We start from the raw sequence: 14,923 nt of genomic DNA on the forward strand, positions 1-14,923 counted from the left end.
AAGCATCTATATTAAAACTATTACATATATTAACATGTCTAGAGGACCAGGGCACATATGAGGTTCTATTTCTTATAATTTTTTAAAAATTTTTTGTACTAATTATTAGATCATATTTAGAGCAGTAAAGCAAAAAGAAAACCAAAATAAATATACCACCACACTCTTGTACTGGATACTGCCAAAGAGACCTGTTTTGGAAAGCAATGACATTCAGTGTATCACCCAATTTATGTGAGTGGGCAGTTCATAGGTGATAGAAACATTGCTTAGTAGATTACATATTTGTGAACAGAAGTCAGCAATGAGAGGGTAGCTTAAGAAAACATTATGCACACCTTTGCTGAGAGCCTTTGAACAACTGACATCAATCTGAATATGTGATTACATTCATATAAAAATTAAGAGGCAGAGAAGTAATTAACAAAGCACATAACGTCTTTGAAGCTTTGTGATTAAAACTAATGCGTTTATGCCTCACCCAATTCTCTTTGAAATATGATGAGAGGGATTTTTTTTTTTAATATTTGGCAGGATCTTGGAATAGCTGGCAAAATAAAAAAAAAAAAAGAAAGAAATATAAAATGCTTGGAAAATGTTATAGAGGTGTTGGTTTAATTATTTAACTCTTGAGCATGACTGACAACTCTTTTTTCTCAAAGAACCAAGTCCAACAAGTTGGATGTTAATATTTTTTTTTGTCGCTATGTAACTGTGTTCCATTAAAATGTAATTAGGCCACCTACTCCTCCTCCTCCTCCACCTTCCCCTTGCAAATGCTCACATAAACAGAACCTACAGGAAATCCACAGGTTGCCCTTTGTTTGTAGAAAGGTACTTTTTGTTTCATTGTTACTGTTATAATAAATGCTTATACATAGTTTTAATAATATCTTCTAAAATCTGTTTGAACAGTTTGAAGTTCCAGCAAGCTGCTGCAACATTTTCTGAAAAATTATCCTTTCTTCCATTTCTTTCTGCTTCTCAGAATACATCAAGATTAATTAGAAGAAATACTGTTGCTACATTCTGCATGACAAGGGATGTATTGAATGATAACTCTTTGTCTTTTTTTTTCCTTCTTTCTTCTCTCTTCTTTCCCCTCCTGATTGGAGGAGAGGAATATATTGGCTGATATTTCAGCCGTTCCAGCTGGTGAGGATCTTGTTTCACAGGATACAGAGCTGTCATCTTCAGCCAAAGAGGATAGTTTACAGACTGAATTCCTGGCACAAGACACACCCTCCGGAGATGAATATGAGTGTATATCACCTGATGATATCTCTTTGCCACCGCTTTCTGAGACACCAGAATCCAACCTCTTACATTCTGAAACAGAGCTAGAAGAGCAGTGCTGTTGTAGTTCTCATAGTCTGCATGTCAGTTCCTATAGCTTGCAAATGCAGAAAACCACTAGTATGATAAAACTGATGGAAGCATCTGACCTCTTAACAAATTCTGCTTTTGCTGATGCTACAAATAATAGAATGGAAAGCCCATCAGATCACTTCGAAAATTTTTGTCTCTCTTTAACAGATTCTGGTCCAAAAGTCAGAGCAGTATCTCCTTTGACTTGCAGCTCACAAGGAATATCTGAAACTAGCACTGCTTCCTGCCCTATAAAAGCCAAACCAGTGCAAAGCATGATGAGTGAAGTGTGCAAAACACATTTACAACACCTTGAACTTCATAAAAGCATGTCAGAAACACAAGAACAATTGCATGCCTTAAGTAACTGTACTAAACCCCAGGACAGGCTACATGCTTTGCCTGATCCATTCTCAGGTTTCGTGTTTCAATCAGACGCCACCAGAAGCTGTCAGAGGCAGATGGTTACCCGAGAAGAGATTAAAAGTTCTTCAGAAAAGAACAGCATGGCCAGCCTAACTGGACAGGCGCCTAACTTCTCCCAGCTTCTGTCTAACAAAACCGTCATGGAAGGCTCTCCGGTAACTTTGGAAGTAGAAGTAACGGGATTCCCAGAGCCTACACTGACATGGTGGGTAGCTTACAATGAGAAGTAGTAAATGTACCTATAAGTGAGCCACCATGAACCTCTTACAACCAAATCAATTAATCTGTAGGCTAGAATAAATGGCTTGTATCCTTTCTACTCCACACTTCTGCCTGATTTCCACCTTCAGAATTGTTTTCGACAATTAACCAACTTGAAATAATCTCTCTGTACCAAATTTTATGAATGGTAGTATCAAACTACTGCAAACATACCCCAAGGTTTTTTAAGGAAAAGCGTCATATAGTTTTCATATTCTGGAATATGGCATTCTACTTGTTCAATGCCTTCTTAAAATAATTGCATGCTTCAGATTTACCATAAATAAATTCACCTGCATTTTCCCAGGCTCTGGGCACTATGTATGGACAGACACATAGATATGCATGCACACTGAAATATTTATACAGTCACTACATATAGATGAGGACACAGTTACACATATGTGAAAGTCAGTTATGAAAACCAAGGCAGGTTACAGGTTAAAAAAACCCACCTAAATATCTACACTAACAGAATCAGTTTATATCATATATTGGTGTGCATGGTCTATCTCTTTCTTAATTGCTATGTGTCAATTTAGATTACTTTATACTGGATTTAGATTACTTTTATACTGGATTTAGATTACTTTTATGCTGGATTTGTGAGAAATACAGATGATGTAATATGAACATTTAAAGTCTAAAAATGCCCTGCCAAAAGGAATAGGGACTTAAAGAGGGGCAGGATTTCAAGATTTTTGTCCTAGTTCTATATGTTGTTGCATGCATTCCTCCGATTTTACCTCATTTGTCTTTTCTCCACTTATTCCATTAGTCTTTCACAATGGAGGCCTTTCTTTTAATGTATTAAAACTAAATATGCCTCTTACTGGGAAAAAAATGATGTTAATATTATCATTACGCTTTTAAATAATTAAACTGTAAGTTTTTGTTAAACTGAAATTTTTTCAGTGGCACTGAGAAAAATACTGGACACTGCAACCTTGGTGCTATACTCTGTTGGTATCAATAAAGTTACCTTGTTTTAAATACCAGTATTGTACAGATTGAGGAGTATTATTGGTGAAACAAGATGTTCATTTTATTGTAAGAGAGCATTAATTTAACTCGAAAATATATATACTGTTGATAGATTGTCTTTCAAAAAGATAGCATTCAACTGGAATAATTTTGCAAATTAGAAATTCATGAGAACAGAAAAAAAAAGTCGGTGTTTTAAATTAAAAATTCACCAATAATGTGTATTTTGTACTGGTGTAGAAATATTTTCGGTTATACATGTGGAAAAATATTTTCATGTTTGTGTTAGGTTAAATGTAGCCTGTGCTGAAACATCATGAGGCAAGGAGAGACAGAATTTTCTCTAATTTCCATTTTTAAATCAGGAGTCAATACCAATACATGGTGAAAGATCCTCAAGTGTTAGAATATGACAGCAGTTCCCTGGAGTAACTCCTGATGCATTGTTCTATCCTGTTTGATGATGTGAACTAAGTCAATGTTAAGTGGCCTGGGATGGAAGAAGGTTCTTGACTGTCATTTATATTGAGGATACAAGTTTAGAACGTTTTTTTGTTGATCTTTTAGAACCTTTTCATTAGTTGGATTAACTAACGACCTTATTAGCAAAAATGTTTCAGCACAAAACCAAGGGCCCAGGCCCTCAGGTAACCTCTTTAATACTGCAGTGAGAGAGGTGTGACTTGTGCGTTGAACACCATTTTCAGAACCACATTTTCTACTGTTAAGATGTATTATCCAGTAATTTGCATAGTTTAGCTGTTCATACATATTGACAGATTAACTTCAAAACTGAGAAAGGAGAGCACAATAGTGTTCTCTATCCTCTGCTGTTAATGTAGGTGTTACAGAGATTGCCTGAATTTGCAAGGTTCTGTGTGACATGAAGAGATAAAACTCTGACTTGAAAACTGACTCTCTGCTTCAGGTACAAGAAGGGCCAGAAACTGACTGCAGATGAGCACTTAAAGCTTTTACAAAAGGAGACAAAGCATACTTTGTTCATTCAGAAGGTGTGTGATAAAGATGCTGGCCTCTATGTTGTTCGGGCTAAAAATTTGAACGGCACTATCTCATCAAGTGCCATTCTTCACGTGAAAGGTAACAGGCCACCTATTGCAAGAATAGACTGGATAATGCTGTGTGTCATCTATATTGGTGTATCACTAATGTACTGGCTATTCACAAAATAAGTACAATATTGACTGCACTGGACTTAATCATCACATGTTAAATTTATTTTCTTACACTGCATTTTCACAATATGTACCAAGCCACTTTTATGGCAAAATGGATATATTGCTTGTTTCTTTACTGGCAGTTTTAAGTGCTTATTTTACTTTCTCATAGTGATGTTGAGATAAAAACTTCCAAAGATATTTCTAGAATCTGAGGCTGAGTTTTGCTTTCGAAAAATGTAGGCATTGCAAATCACTGGAAACAGTTTTAATGGCTGTAGGTTTTAAATGTCAATATAGAGCCAGGCAGTGCTCAGATCACTGTATATTTTAGGATATGTCTTCTCTTGGGATGGGGTATGGAGGGTGTTGGAGGTTTTTTTAAACATAGAATGTATTTTTTCCAGCCATGTTTTCTCGTATGCTTACAAAAAAATTTATTTTTAGGATAAAGCTTCTTAGTAAAGGCATTATACCATTCCTTACTGAACTAACATAGACCAGATTTAAATCTGTCTCAGCCCAGCATATAGGACCCATAAATGAAAGCTGCAGTAGTTCCAATAGAGTCGTGATTGTGCTACAGAATTGACTCAGAACCATCAGGATTTGTGTCAGCGGCATCTAACATACAATAGAACAAATGTTTACAAAATGAAACATTCCAGCATTCCACTCTGCTTAAGTAGATGCCCATCATATTTTCTCTGTCTTCTTATAAAGATACAAATATTTCTAATAATCCTCTAAATTGTTAGTATAAGAGAAGAAAGTTAATAATTTGACATGAGCTTTTGCACACATTTAAAATTTTTAACACATTGATTTCAAACAGAAGCAACCAAATTGCAGAAATATTCAAAGGTGTATTCAAATTTATAAAAAAAGAAAAATAAGTGAAACAGAATTATCCTTTAACTTCAAAGTAGTAAATCCAAACCAGTAGTTTGTTCACCTACAGTTTGCATTTCCTTCTTGCAAAGGACAACCACAAATATTTTTTTAAAATAAAGTTCTAATTTGTTTAAATATTTCATAACAATGATGTAACTGTGCCAATGGAAGACTCAATTTATAAATCCTCAAATATAACTTCATTATTTAGCCTCAGTATTTGTTGTATTTATACAGTAAAAGGACTTTACAAAGAACTACATGATTTTTCCTGCATCTTTTGGTTATCAGCTTTCGTGTTACAACTGCATTGCTGTGGAAAATTTTTAGAGAGGGAATATTTACCTTCTCTTGCATAATTTGCTGGAATGAAGTAAACTTTTTACTGTGTAGCATGCTATGAAAAGAATATATACTGTAATTGCTGAGGGTCAGATATTTTGGCCCAGTGACGGCGGCTTTTGCAAAATTCCTGTAACTTTGAAAATGGAAAAGTTCTCATCATGATACAACCTCACAGCAATATGAGAGGGAGCAGGAGGAGGAAGTGGTGAACAGATGGGGAAACAAAGTAAGTCCTAACTAACTGGGTATTACCCTTAATGAACCACTTTCTAAGTTCCGTCATCTCCCAAAAATGTAGATTCATAGGAATTTTCTCAGGTATCAATTTCACCTGTTTTCCTACAGTGTATTTTCCATTTCATGATAAAGGTAATTTAGATCTTAATAAATCATTGTAGAAATATATAATACCATTGTTTGTTTGTTTGTTAAAACTTTCCTCTGAGAATTTGGACATTTCTGTGAACTTTAGGTAAACACAAGTTGATTTTGTGAGTGTGGTATTGCATCTACTTTCAATCAGGAATAGTTTTAAATGGAGTTTTTAATGGGTGTGTGGATATCAGCCACAATTTTAATTGCTGCAAGAAACAAGATTTCAAAAAGAGTGATTAGAGATACTGGATGCACAGCAGGACGCTGAAAGTCTCCTGGTTTTAATGTTTTGCTTTGCAAACAAAGACATAATCAACACTGGTTACTGCTGTGCTGGCAATCTGGGTTTAAATACCCTTTATTTAAGGACTCAAATGAGTCCTTAAAAAAAATTTGCTGGAAAATTCCTGCTATGCTCTGTTTAGATAATCTAAAAAAACCAAGAAAATAAGGGAGTGACAGTGATATAGTCTCATGATGCACTAATATTTCTTTGAAGGAAAAAACCACTCATTCTTTTGCAGCAATAATTTTAACATAGTGTTTCCCACTCTCATGGAGTTTTTAATAGTTTATACTATGCATGCTTTACTTCCTCCTTCTTTTAGCCATACTGTAGAGCAGGGAATACATATAGGTGTTTTGTATTGTTCTGGTTCTTTCTTGGTTTACAATGTTAGTTTCCCCTCATCACAGTCACGGTTTTGGGCCTATAGTTACTTCAAGATCCCAAAGTGTTTTCATCTTCCCTATGGCTCCCGTATAGAGAAGATGTAAGCCTCAGTCCCACCATCCTTACAAGAAAGAGATTGGGCATATAACTAACCTACACTCCCTTCCTCCTTCCCCATATGCAGACACCGATTAGGAAAATGGTGAAAGATATTGCCTGTCTACAAAGGGGTGTTTACACAAAGTACCTAAATTTGGAGGGGGAAAGGGATTAATTATTTTCATTTTTCAAGAGAAGCAGCTTGAGGTCACATGTTTGAGTCAGTAGGCAAAGAGAGGATGAGTCATTACGCAGATTGGATCAGATGTGGCTGGAGCGGCAATGGAGAAGGTGACTTCCTCCCAAATGACTGGTAAGGTATGCTTACTTCTGCACCTTTCTCTGGAGACTTTTCTAGGGTAAAGGAGTAATTTTGGTGTGTGGTCCAGAGGAACTGTGTCTTGAAAAACTACTGCCAAGACTTTAAAGAGGTTAAGAATGGTATTCAAGGAGACTGGAGCTCTGGATTATGGATATTTCTGATCAATTGAGTCAGGAGATCCACTTAATATTCCCAATAAAGGAATCTTTCTGTTTGTGTTAGGAGCTTGACTGAGACAAAATCTCTAAACATTAAAGTGTAGTGTTAATTTAGAGTAATGCTGAGTAAATACAAAGTCTCTAAGCAGCATGGTGGGAATCTGCCTAGCCTAATTTGTGGAGAAGACAGGGGAAGTTCATAAAATTGCTAATATCACATTTCAAGACACCAGAGATTGGAAATTACATGCCTAGAGTAAATAGATTAAGAATAACTGTGAAACAATTTAATTTTACAAATGGCTCTTAAAACCAATTTGGCTTGACCTGTACTACATGTGTGTGAGAGAGATCTGAGGCAGGGGTGAAAGCTGCGTGATAGACAGATATGAAGGTGATCTTTCCTCCTGTAGTTTTTCCATTGCAGCAGATTGATGATTTTTCCGTGCTTATTTGCCAGTTTGCAGCATAACTCTACTGGTTCCTACCAGTATACTCGTGGAATATTTAATATTTGACAAAACTACTGTCTGAAGCTGTAAGAGTGGTATTTCAGTACCACTGACTACCTGATTATCTTTTCCCACAGTGGGGGAATGGATCTGTTCTTTCTAACCTTTATGGTTCATGGGATGTCCAGCCAAGAAATAAGTTGCAATTAACAAGTTTTCTTCTGAGTTTTTGTTATGATATCATGGGAAAACCATTGGTGAAATATAACCATCCATTCTATTTTGAAGGTTGTTGTCAGATGATGAAGTCTTTTACAGCAAACTTTGTTTCCTGTTGAGGTCAAGCCTGTGCCTGAAAGAGTTGTAGGAACTGTCACTTCATGGGTTTTTTTGCACATACTTCTCTCTTTGCTCTCTAGAAACTGGTCATTTCAGTTTTTATGTTCTACTGCCTTACTGGTATAAAGTCAAGACGTGGTCTGATCATTATCACTGTCACCTGTCACCATTCCACTCAGATTTTTCTTTTTGTTTTTCTTCTTTTTTTTATGGTAAAAACCATTCTGGTATGAGATGCAACATGACTTCACAAGGTAATCCAAACTGCACAAGTAGTGGAATCCAGCCAAGATTATCCCAAGGAGGGGCTGAAACCCACTTAATGTTTTCCACTGGAATACAAGCTAATCATGTTCTGTTTGTGACCTATTGCTAACTGCCTGCAAAGAGTAGGCAGGGCTGTAAACTTGGCTCTCTTTCTTGAAGTGAAGCTGGAGATCTCAAATTTCTGGGCTTCAGGTGCATGCAAAGCAATAGGGGTGGCAGCTTGCACATGCTAACTTTCAATAGCTATGAACTGAATTGTCTGAGCTGCTCTGGCTGGCTAATACAGAGGTCACACCAGTTTAGCACAAGTACAGGAGAGTAAAACTTATGTTATTCTGCTTTACAGTATCACCTCAGTCCTACAGTACATAGGAAGAATAGAAAAGCAGCTAAAATAATAATAAAATTATTGCAATTAAGAGCTCACCTAAGAAGTGAATTTATTAATACAGTAGTCAAAATGTCTGTCTCATTATGCCAGCAGGCCCACCTTTGGCAAAAATAGCCTTTAGCTCAATATATTTGGATTCAGAAGTTGATGTGCACCTGTGTGTGATAAGCTGATTTTTGTTCCATCATAGCATAAAGAAAAAATTTTCATCCTTAAACAGTGGAGTAAGGGTGGCATGGCAGTTTCAAGCTCTGTCATTTAACACACATTTCAGTAACTTTCTGTTTCTGAGAAGGTCAGTTATAACTTTTGTTAAATAATTTGGAAAGAAGGTACAATTTATGTCAGAGGAAGAAGGACACATTCTTTATGTGATAGAGATGCAAAAAGTTCATTTTTGTTGTAGTATATGTCTTTGTGTGTCCTTCTTGTGTTAACATCTTCTGCTTTATATTCCCTGTTTCAAGAATACTTAGTCTGAATTCTGAGGTTGTTTTCTCTTTTTACAGTAACCTCGTAGGTGGAATATGAGTGGAACCTCAGGTGGTAGTACAGTGATTCAGTAAATACACCTTTACAGCTCATTAAGTTACAAGTCACAGAAAGCAGTGCTTTTAGTCAGTACAAACTGATGCTGATGATTAAAATTTCTTCAATTTTGATGGGTCAATTTGTATTGATCAGTCCTTCTAGTGGCTCAGGTGTCATCTGTCCTTCCAGAGTTGGCATGAAGCTAGCACAGAATCAATCTCATGTGTTTTGGGTATTTGCAATAGAAAAGCAATTACTTGCCCATCCTTCATCTGAATCAAATTTGTACTGGATGATGTGGTAGTACATGGTTTCAGTATTAATGATGGCCAAAATAGTGATGTGGTTGAAGTGGTAGAGAGGCCTCATTCTGCCCTTCATTTTTGTTGCAAATATCAATTCTTTTTATCTTTTCAATAACTTTTTTTTTTTTTAACTAAAATAATAGGGGGGGAGAAAGTGAAGAAAGCATGATGTACAACAATGCACTAAATAAAAAAATTTGCTCTCATGACTTTGTCACTTAAATTTGTGTGAAATATTTACTTATCTGCCTTCACTGAAACAATAATTCACATAGACTTGCCTAATACCTTACCAAACAACATGATTCTTCAGCATTTCCATGGAACTAATATCACTATGCTGATGCATGAAATTCTTAGGTGCTTAATATCCATGTTTTTTAGCAAACTTTATATTAGGTAGATAAATGATACATGCCTACTAACTGTCTTGCAAACAAGTTATCCTGAGTTCCAGGCATCAGTAAAGGCTCTCTTTGTCTTACAATGTGATGAAATTTATGAGAACAGATTTTTTTTTCTTCACTTGTTTCAGTTGTGTCTTTTAAAACACAGTGAATATTGATTTGATTACCTTTTTTTTCAGTACAAGGAAAACAGCCAAACTTCATACAAAAGTTTGGACATAGAACTCTACAAGAAGGAGAAGATTTAATCCTGCATTGCACTATACATGGAAAGCCCAAACCACATGTCTTCTGGAAAAAGGATGATATCAAAGTGGTATCTGGAGATATCAGTGTATGTTCTAATGTTCTTGAAATTTTTCTTGGGAGAAAGGTAATTTATATTGCCTTATGCTACTAATTATGTCTTATGCACATTCTCTTCTTTTACAGATTGAGAAATTAGGAGATACCTATTACCTTTTAAAGAGAAATGTAGTCCTTGCTGATACAGGGAAATACATGTGTGTTGCCAGCAATGAAATTGGAAAGGCACATTGCTCTGCTTTCGTAACAGTGATAGGTGATTCGTCCTGCCAGCTGCATGCTTTTTGGCACCCTGTTGCCTTATTACATGAGCAACTCATTCCCACTAATGTACATATTTTGTTTCAGGGAAAAACAATCCCCCCAAAACTTCCAGTGTAACTCAGGCTAAACCAGAATGGGAAGATGGATATTTTTCAGAAGAAGTGAATGTCACCACAACTGAGCTAGTACAAGCCCACCCACCACATGAGGGAGATCAAAGGCCAGTGGCTGAATGTACTCCAGTAAGGTAACTTGCATCTTACTCCATGCTACAACTTGTACTGCTGCAATAACTGTAAGCACCTTAATTTACAAAGCACACATCAAACACTCTTCCTAATCTATTAATTTTGGGGTAATGTACATTATGTGCATAATATGTGACTGCCTTTTTCACTTAATTCTTCATCAAAAGATATTTAATTTTTAGATGAAAGAGCTTTTAATTCATTAGAACATTGAGTCTTTGCAAGGTATTTATGTTTAGTGAAATATTTTTTTGAAATCTAGGCATCTCAATCTAGATTTTAATATAAGCTTGAAAAGCTCAAAGGCACAAAGTGTTCCAGGAGTTCAAATTGATGGAGCTACTTGAAGTTTCATCAACGGAATATATAAACAAAGGTTTCTACTAGACAAGTCTTATTCAGAAGAGTAAGTAGCAATCCTAATAAGACAGGAACTGTCACTGTTCATTAATTGATTAAAGATAATACTTCCCACTGTGCAATTTGAGATTAAATAAATGAGATGCATGAAGCCACTAGTCCCTGTGGTGACTTTTAGCACAGGATGAAATCTTGCCTCATGAATTTAGACTCTGATAAAAAAGGAAGAGCAGTTTTATTTTGTCTTTAAGTTCCTGAAGTTTATCTATCTAGAGGTAGAGCAACGTGTAACCATAGAGGAACATTGTTGCATATGTTGATTCAAAGGCTTTGTCCTTTTCCTTGTGAGCTGCCTGCACACTTTGCCTCATGTCCAGCTGACAAAGTGTTGATCCCACATAATTTGTTCAGGTTTTTTTCTGTAGTGCTGTGATAGGGCAGTAAAAAAAAACATGCCAGACCATTGTAATTTTACTTAAGGCACATAGAGACTTCAGTATGATTAAACCATGTAGACCATACAGAAAGGTCAGATTTATCCTATTTTTTTCTCTTACCTTCTGTTGTTTATAGCCAAAAGTGTCTTCTGATCAGTAAAATGAGATTTAGAATATTTTATGTTCTCTGTAATTACTGTTTGTTTCATCTCTAATCTTGTGTTTTCTCAAAACCATGAAGAACTGGCTGTGCCACCATTAAAAATGTGGACAATATTAACTGACCTTTTTAAAACAGGTTTAAAGAGAAACTCTGGTTCCAAGGAGTGCATCTTGAATTTGAGAGGCCACAAGAGATTAACTTCAGTTTGAGACATGATCCCATTCTTCTGCCTGATGCAGTGGAAGAGAAGATGGACTGAACTGCAAGATGCCTGATCCCTGTGCAAGTTCATGTTGTTTGCTGTGTCCATTAGTAGATATTGGCCACGGGTGAGGAGCAGATGAATTTTGGGTGCTATCCAATATATATCTAGATTAAAATTTGTATTTTGTTCCTTTAAAAATAAATCAATATTAAAATTCACCTGTGTAGAGCATTTATTAGACAGTGATTATACAGTTTCTTGTGGGTTTGCTCTGGATTGTTGGAGAAATCTAATAGAAGGTGATGAAGAAATATTCGCCTTCAAAATTACAGATCTCCTTGGTGATTGCTTAGTACCCACTATGGTATTCTTCTACAAATTCCATCAGTGGTATTAATTCCATTAATAGGTCTTCCCACTAGCTAGTATAGAGAATTAGGATTTAAACCAAAATGAGTGTATAACTATAGAATTCTTCAGTTTATTAAATAGTGTTAATTTTCGGATTTCTAACAGCTTTGAGACACTTCTAGGAGGCCAGGCACCAAAAGGAGTGGTTACTAATATTAGCAAACCTTGTCTAATGCTTGCTTAGTAACAAGAATATCTTCAGGGAAGAGAAAGTCTCTCTCTAAGGCGGCATAATGGAGAAGTATTCACTGCAATGCTTCTGCTTTCAGGACTAGATTAGTGTGACAATACAGTCCATTTCCAGTTGGTGCCTGTCATTGCAGTTCAAAGGAGTGGACTACGAAATTATATTAGTGCTAGCTTCAAAACACATTTTTAGTATAGCCAAGGACTCTTCAATAAGAGAATTCCTCAAGAACCACAATGTCCAACATTCTGTCATTCTTTATATTCACATTGATTAGACCTACTCTGGTTTTGCATACCACAGCAATGCACTCACACTTCTCACAGAGAGCAGATAGGGATTTAAGCAGTGCAGCATTTTTGCGCTTCATCCAAGTAGATGTCATCTGTGCAAAACTGGCACTGAAATAATGTATTTAAGAATTGCTTAAATCATAATATCAAAACATTAGATATTTTTCTCCATCAAGGTGCAGGTTGCATAGCAGAATCTTAAATTTTTCTCCAAGTTAAAGTACAGGCAGAGAGAGGAAATGAGCTGAAAAAAAATACTATGTACATGTCTTCACCTGATCACATAAATCACTTGCTTGACGTTATGGAAAAGTCAGTGGCATCCTGCCTGCAGAAGAGTCACAAGGCTATGTATATGTGCATATAAATATAGCAGCTGCAGACTGAGGTACTTGCTCTGCATATTTACCCTGTATCTCTCACAGATTTTTCCAAAATGGAATGAAGACAAGTGTCAAACATCTTATGGATCCCATGCAATTACTTTTCCCATCTAAGCCCCTCGTTTGCACGTGTTATTTAGATTTAAAGATCTCACAGAAAAAATTGTGTTTCTAACTGTACTCACATTCAGAGGACTGACAAAGTACATATCAGATGTCCATCCCCTCCTTCCCCCCCAAATTATAAACCCCATAAAATTAATGTCCTTTTCTCAGCTGGAATCTGTTAGTGTGACATATATAATTTCCTATTTAGAAATTCATTCTGTAAAAATTAAAGTGTAGAATTCAGTGCTTGCTGGTCTTGGATGCTCACCAGATTTAAAGTACTGGATTCTTTTTGCTTTTCCTCGATTGTTAGACTGTGAGAAAAACTTTAATATTTGAGGCTTTTTTGCTCTTGATTCACAAAACAACACTCAAGAAAAAAAGTTTCGATGCTTTTTTAAATACATGGGGCAAACCGAAACCTATATATCTGTTCTTAGTTATGGTTTTCTTACAAAATAGTAGAAAGTGGGTTTTATAAATAAATAAAAATCCATCAACCTTCTTTTGCCAATGAGGAACACAGCTATTGCTCCAAGTGTTCCCTGAAAATGGATCCATTATGAAAAATGGTGTGTTTGTTTCTTTTCATTTTAAAAATCATAGATGTCCATGTATTTATTAAACGGTTTCCAAATTTGACAAAATATGTGTATCTATTAAATGCTAAGGACAGTCTTAATGTTGTGTAAAACTTGTCCCCAGTATAATGACATTAACTACTGTTTTGTGGAAGGAAACAGAACACTTAATAAATATATTCTTTACTCAGGGGCCAGGTTTTGTTAGTAGGGCCTGCTTTCTAAGGTGAAGTGCTGACAATGTAAATTTTTTTCTTTCTTGTTCCCCATATGTAAATGTGTGAGGATGATATATAAATAACATACAAGGAAAACTTGTCAAAAGTGACATCTGTAAATCTCCTTCTTAGGTATTTCCAGTGAGACTATGTAAGTGACTCCTATCATCATGAAGTTAGTGAAAAGGGACCCTGATAATGTGCAGTGCCATTTCCAATAAGTTGTTCCCATATGAAACAGATAAAGTCGTTTCAAAACTTACTTAGTGCCTTAGTTACGTTTTCTACTTTGGAAGCAACTGACAGTGCCTTCTTCAGTAACACTTTTTTGCAAGCAGGTTTTAGTTTGTATTGAAAAAGGCTAGTGTATCTTGCATATTCAATTACAGTGGCTCAAATAAGAATCTTTAGCACCTGAAAATGTAGCAGCCTTTCAGAAGCCTGCTGCAGCGGACAAACGTGGATATTCTCATGCGTATAATTCAATTTATAGCCTGTATTTAAGGTTTTAAAGGTTTTGTTACAAAGTATTGTTTGTAGTATTAGCAGGGAAAGGGAAGTTGATAAAGGTGGTTGAAATATGTTTTGATTTCAAGTCAGTATTTAGTGATTTAACAGTTTAGAATTTTTTAGTTATTTCTAAGTTTAAAGAAAGAAAGTGGGTAGGAGAAGGGAAAGTAATTTTTTTTCTTAAGTGTACTTGGAAAAATGGAAATTCAGCAAGAATATAAATATATTTTGGGTTCTGTTTTGTCAGTTCTATAAGTATTTAGGACAGCATTTTATCAGTGAGAATTTTTATGTAAAGTGGCCAAATTATTTATCTCATTACTCCCTTGGTTCACACAGTTGATCGGAGGACAGAGTAAAATGAAAATAGTAAATAAAAGGAGATATAATAGTTATTGTATAGGAAAGAACGGAACCAAGGGAGACAGTGAAAATGGAAGTAAAGAAGGAAATGGGAAAGGTACTAATTTTTTT

The 14,923-nt window shown here is 35.7% G+C and overlaps 1 protein-coding gene across 4 annotated transcripts in view; it reads left to right on the plus strand.

Annotated features, from left to right (window-relative positions):
- CCDC141 (coiled-coil domain containing 141) overlaps positions 1 to 11,976 on the plus strand; it is a 71,430-nt gene extending 59,454 nt beyond the window's left edge. Inside the window, exons 25-31 of one of the 4 annotated variants that reach the window (XM_017735827.1) lie at positions 1,116 to 1,263; positions 1,786 to 1,999; positions 3,968 to 4,140; positions 9,955 to 10,109; positions 10,208 to 10,337; positions 10,430 to 10,592; positions 11,689 to 11,976. In XM_017735827.1, coding sequence (XP_017591316.1) covers positions 1,116 to 1,263; positions 1,786 to 1,999; positions 3,968 to 4,140; positions 9,955 to 10,109; positions 10,208 to 10,337; positions 10,430 to 10,592; positions 11,689 to 11,812 — 1,107 coding nt within the window. In that variant the 3' untranslated portion in view covers positions 11,813 to 11,976. Of the gene's footprint in view, positions 1 to 1,115; positions 2,000 to 3,967; positions 4,141 to 9,954; positions 10,149 to 10,207; positions 10,338 to 10,429; positions 10,593 to 11,688 lie in introns of those variants that run through there. The other 3 variants (XM_017735828.1, XM_017735826.1, XM_008634838.2) reach the window with 3 other exon arrangements.
- The last annotated feature ends 2,947 nt before the right edge of the window (positions 11,977 to 14,923 follow it).

This window comes from Corvus brachyrhynchos, unplaced genomic scaffold, assembly GCF_000691975.1.
Source record: "Corvus brachyrhynchos isolate BGI_N302 unplaced genomic scaffold, ASM69197v1 scaffold255, whole genome shotgun sequence".
NCBI classification, from domain to species: domain Eukaryota; kingdom Metazoa; phylum Chordata; class Aves; order Passeriformes; family Corvidae; genus Corvus; species Corvus brachyrhynchos.